This window comes from Erythrolamprus reginae, chromosome 1, assembly GCF_031021105.1.
Source record: "Erythrolamprus reginae isolate rEryReg1 chromosome 1, rEryReg1.hap1, whole genome shotgun sequence".
In the NCBI taxonomy this organism is placed as follows: Eukaryota; Metazoa; Chordata; class Lepidosauria; order Squamata; family Dipsadidae; genus Erythrolamprus; species Erythrolamprus reginae.
The window spans coordinates 233,869,306-233,874,233 of NC_091950.1; the positions used below are offsets into that span (position 1 = coordinate 233,869,306).

General features: G+C 41.8%; 1 protein-coding gene across 1 annotated transcript; it reads right to left on the reverse strand.

Annotated features, from left to right (window-relative positions):
* Positions 1-705: 705 nt before the first annotated feature.
* On the reverse strand, positions 706-4,464 carry MLNR (motilin receptor). The gene is made up of 2 exons (XM_070735447.1): positions 3,684-4,464; positions 706-989 (listed from the first exon to the last, which is right to left on the reverse strand). Exons 1-2 carry the CDS (start codon positions 4,462-4,464, stop codon positions 706-708), a joined length of 1,065 nt encoding a protein of 354 aa, XP_070591548.1.
* Positions 4,465-4,928: the final 464 nt, after the last annotated feature.

Consider the following 4,928-nt stretch of genomic DNA (forward strand, 5'->3'; position numbering starts at 1 on the left):
ACGATTTAAAATAGAAGCGGAGAAAAAAGGAGGAAAAAGTGATCAAATAAATTTAACAATTAACTCATGTTTAAATCTATCTAGTCCAGCTAATTGGGTCTTGTCTTCTGAGCTGTGGCAAACTGAAAATCTAGCTACAAAAGTATTACAGTACTGCCTAGTCTAATTTATAAACATACTATAGGTTAAACAAAAATATAGGCTTCTATTTTTATAATCAGGCTTTTTGTCCAGCTCATAGATCTCTAGTCCCAGCTACAGTACAGTAACCCTCCAGAGGCTACAGGTGAATCTTTTAAAATTATTTTGCTAGAACTCTGGTAGAGAATTGAAAATTGGATATTGCTAACAAAGCTTTTAAATGACTTCAAGCCAGTTTTCTTCACCGGTAGCTAAACTCAAGCTGCCATTTGTGCAGAGCTGTCAAACTATAGGGAAGCCCTTGGCTGCCAGTCACAATCAGTGCGCGGCTTGTAATACTGGTTTACAAGCATTAGTTTGCAGGAAAGACCAGGTGGCAATTATACTATACATAAGAAGGAGCGTGTCCAAATAGCCCTAGTAATAATTTGGTTTCAGCAGCACTAGCCCAGTCTTATGCCTGGAAGCATTAACTATGATTTGCTCTTCATTTCACACATCTGCCAAAAAGCAATTAGTGAAAGCAGTGGAAGAAAGGGTGCTAGGAATCATCTCACTTTTAAATTATCCTGTAATCTCCAGGTAGCCTGCCGTCTCTCTAGTAATAGTTGAAGCCCTTTCTGGTCGCTTTTTGGTTACCAGCAACTTGTACAATGCTGCCCTGTATTTCTTTGAGACAAGATTGTAAAGGATTGGGTTGATCGTAGCACTCAAGTAGAAAAGCTGCAATGCAAAAACATTGAAATACTGAGTGAAGAGCATCATCCTGGTGGTCTTTGGGTGGATGTACATGATCCGGCCAACATGGAAGGGCAACCAGCAAATGAGGAATGCCAGAACCAGGATAACTGTAGGAGGGGAGAAAAGAAGGAAATAAGATGACCTGTTGACCTGGTACATCTACGCCTAAGGCATGATTAGGAGCTTTTGGAGTGGATTGATACTCACACTTGCTTTGAAATATGCATAGGGTAAGTCAGAAAGCAACAGCTCTTCATCTGAATAGGAATTATTTGAGGAATTCAGCAATAAGTGCCTTGATAAAATTAATATACCATTGACTCTTTATTCTTCAATCTCATGTAATACTGCTATGCTGCAAGCTGTACTGCCTGCCATTCATAGTTCCCTCTAAGCTGAGCAGTGAGCAATCGCTCACTTAAAAATCATCATCAACTCAGAGTTTTCCAAACCTGCCCAGAAGCCGAGAGGGAAAGAGTGAGAGGGAAGGAGAGAGAGAGGAAGAGAGGAAGAGAGAGAAACAGATAGAAAAAAGAGAGGAAGGAAAAGAGAAAAAATAAAGAATGGGAGTAAGGAAGAGAGAAAGAAAATCAAAATCTAGTTTGAAACTAGCTCAACTATTTAAGCGGCATTTTGATATTGATAGAGTTGCCCTATTATGAGCTCACTGTTATAGACACACAGTACAGTATTTTATTTTGAAATTCTCTGGGTGGGTTTTTTATTTGTTTGTTTGTTTGTTTGTTTGTTTATTATTTCTGTGCCACCCAGTCCCGAAGGGACTGCCGCTCAGACACTATACTTTTCCGCCCCCCCCCCCAAAAAAAATTAGAGGGAACACTGCTGCCATTAGGTTTGCATAGGGTGATTCAAGATGCTAGTTGTTTCCTATACAACATTTCATAGTTTAGGACCAGAGTACTTGTGGGAGCACCTTTCTCCCATGGTTTCTACTCAGCTACCAGATTTAGGAGAGAGAGCGCATGTTTTGGGTCTCTTCTATCAAACAATGTTCTCTTTTGCACCTCAGAGTTGTTATCTTTCAGTGGCAATGTCCATTCTGAACAGCATCTCCCTGAAAATTTGGATAACCCCAATCCTGTTAGCCTTTCAATGCCAGGGCATTGAAAACCTGGCTGTTTCCCCAAGCATTTAAGTCAGAAGGTTAGATCGGTTCTGTTCTTATCAATGTGCTTTTTCTGTATAGCGGGGTTATTGTTTTTGTTAAATCAGTGCTCGGAGACTGATTCAATTCAACAGGTTTTCTTTATTCATCTTAGTCATAGGAAACGCTCTCCACAACAATCAACTCCCAACAAGGGCAACGACTAATCCGTTGCCCTATACATTTCTTTTAGGCGGGAACATTTTCAGACAGCAGTTTATTTTTGGCGGTTCTTTTAAGTCAAACCGCGTTTTAACCAATCAGCGTTTTTTCCATTTATTTCTTTCAAGACATAACAGTTTTTATCTTAGGTTGCCAGGGATTATATAGTGTGTGTGTGCGAGGGGGTAAATTAATCCTTGCATGTTGCCAGAATCACTTGGGTGGGATGGGTGGTCATATAAAGCAAGCAAGCAAACAAACAAACAAACAAATAAGGGGCTTAAAGTTGCTAGCTATTTTGTATTGACTTCTGGCTATATAAGCAATTGGACATACCTGTAAATCACACATTAAGATAGAGCTACAGAGAGGGAGGAGGAAAATCCTTTAGACAGAAATATAACCATGAAGCTTACAGAACCCAGAGAATGACTGAGAGATTGAATCCAGAACTGTCTAAAGAAGAGTGATACTGAAGAACAATGAGAATGATTTTGGCCATAGGCCGTAGATCAAGATGCTGTTTATGAGACTAAAAGTATCACCTGCATGTTTGCTTGGTCTCGATGCTCAAGTTCCATATATGTAAATACTGTAGTGACAAAGGTATGAGTTCTCTCTCGTTCAATGGAATTGGGTCTGGGACCTCCTGTAATTTGAAAACTGAAATATTCCCATGAACCCCAAGCTTTCTGTGTCCCAAGATTCTGAGGAAGTGTTACATCCCCACAGAAGTCTGCATTTGGGGTATGAGCAACAAAGTTTTCTTCAGGATAGGAGTTCATCTTTATCCCTGGGCTATGCTCCCTCAGCTATGCAACCTTGATTACTTGTTTACATTCATTAGATGCAAGAAGGATTAGCTAGACATTCTGTAAGATAACCCTGGATAATACTTTGAACTAGTTCATCTTCACTCAGTACTTTTGAACTCTACAGAGCATTTCCATAGTTGTTTATTATATATCAGGATTTTGGGGTTTCCATAAGTTCTGGAGCTCTAATAAGTGGTATAGTAAATTGGGAAGGTTTTAGATTGTCACCCTCTGCTACAGAATCCCTAACAATGGAAATCTGCTATGAATCCAAATAATAGAATAGAGTAGAGTAGAATAGAACTTTATTAGAGTAGTAGATCCTTGGAACAAACTTCCAGCAGACGTGGTAGATAAATCCACAGTAACTGAATTTAAACATGCCTGGGATAAACATATATCCATCCTAAGATAAAATACAGAAAATAGAATAAGGGCAGACTAGATGGACCAGGAGGTCTTTTTCTGCCGTCAGACTTCTATGTTTCTATTGGAAAAGTGTGATTGGACATACAAGGAACTTGTCTTGGTGCAAATTCCTATTTCTGAATAATGGGTCTGCGGGAGTTTCTTTGATAAGGGTAAGGGATGGACAGAACACTGGAGTACTAGTATAATGTTTCCCTCCCCCCATTTTAAGATATCCTCCACTTACTTACCCAACATGCGCACTGTTTGCTGATGGTTCCGGTATGAAGCTACACCAAGATGTACTTTGCCAACACGCAGAAGTTCTCTAGCAATCAAGCCATGGAGGGTGTAGAGACAGAAGAAGGGGAGGATGAAGTAGCTGGTGGTGACCCAGAGCATTGTCTCCAACAGCCCTGTCTCTCTGGCGTACAAAGTAGGGCCACATTCATGGCTGAAATCACCATCAATGGAAATGTTACCAGTCTGTTGGACTCCCATAAGGAATAGGTAAGGTGCAGCAGAAAGCAGTGCCACAGCCCAGAGCACTACGAGAATAACTTTTACCCGCTGTTGGGTCACCAGGACTTTAGCCCAGAGTGGGAAGCAAATGGCCAGATAGCGCTCAGCTGTCAGGGCTGTCAGATGCAGGATGGAACAGTAGGCACACGCCTCGCTTGACCAGTGCCATACACGGCAGAGCACAGGACCCAGGACCCATGTCTGGGAGTGCCACAAACGGTACAGATCCATGGGTAGACCCAGGAGGAGCACCAACAGGTCAGAGACAGCCAAACTGCCCAGATATAAACTGGTAGTGTTGTGTAGCTCTTGGGAGCAGCTTGTAACGATCACTGTCAAGACATTGCCACTTACACCCAGCACCAGCAAGACCAAGCAAACAGCTGTCACTGGGATGAGAATGCACATGGGCAGCAGTGGGCAGAGGTACTTGTTGCAGGGTGGAAGGGCCCAGATTTCAGTGTCCTGTTCTTGACACACAGCTAGACTGCTGCTGTTGGTCAAACCCATGTTGCAGGCAGCACTGCAACTGGTCCTCGTGCTGCTATTACAGAATATTTGGAGCACCTCTTGTCGCAAGATGTGAATTCCCTTCTAAGGCATCAGAAAGAGGTTCCTGCTTTCCTTGATCTGATGTGTGCGCCTGTAGTTCTTTCCTGTTCTGCTCTTTCTTTCTTTCCTCTCTTGGTCTGACTTTGTACTGCAGCTCTCAGCAAAATCCTTGGAGTTGCTGCCCCTTTGCCTGTGCAGTGAAATGAAGTGCCAATGTTCCAATCCCAGTCTGACAGATATCCATGGTTACTAAAAGATAACTCCTCCCAAATAGACAACAAATAAGAAATCAATGGGTTTTTTTTAATTTGCTCCAAATTGAGCCTCATTATTTGTATCAGCAACAGAAGCAGCTGTTGAGAAGCAAATAAAGATCTCCCTCTCCTCAATCCAAAGTACAAAATAGCTGCTGAGATGTGAAA

Excerpts from the sequence above, each read along its gene's own strand:
- MLNR (XM_070735447.1), bottom strand. The coding sequence starts at position 4,464 with ATGGGTTTGACCAACAGCAGCAGTCTAGCTGTGTGTCAAGAACAGGAC. Across the intron at positions 990-3,683 it reads GCAAACAGTGCGCATGTTGG|TTATCCTGGTTCTGGCATTC; the intron begins GTAAGTAAGTGG and ends CCCCTCCTACAG.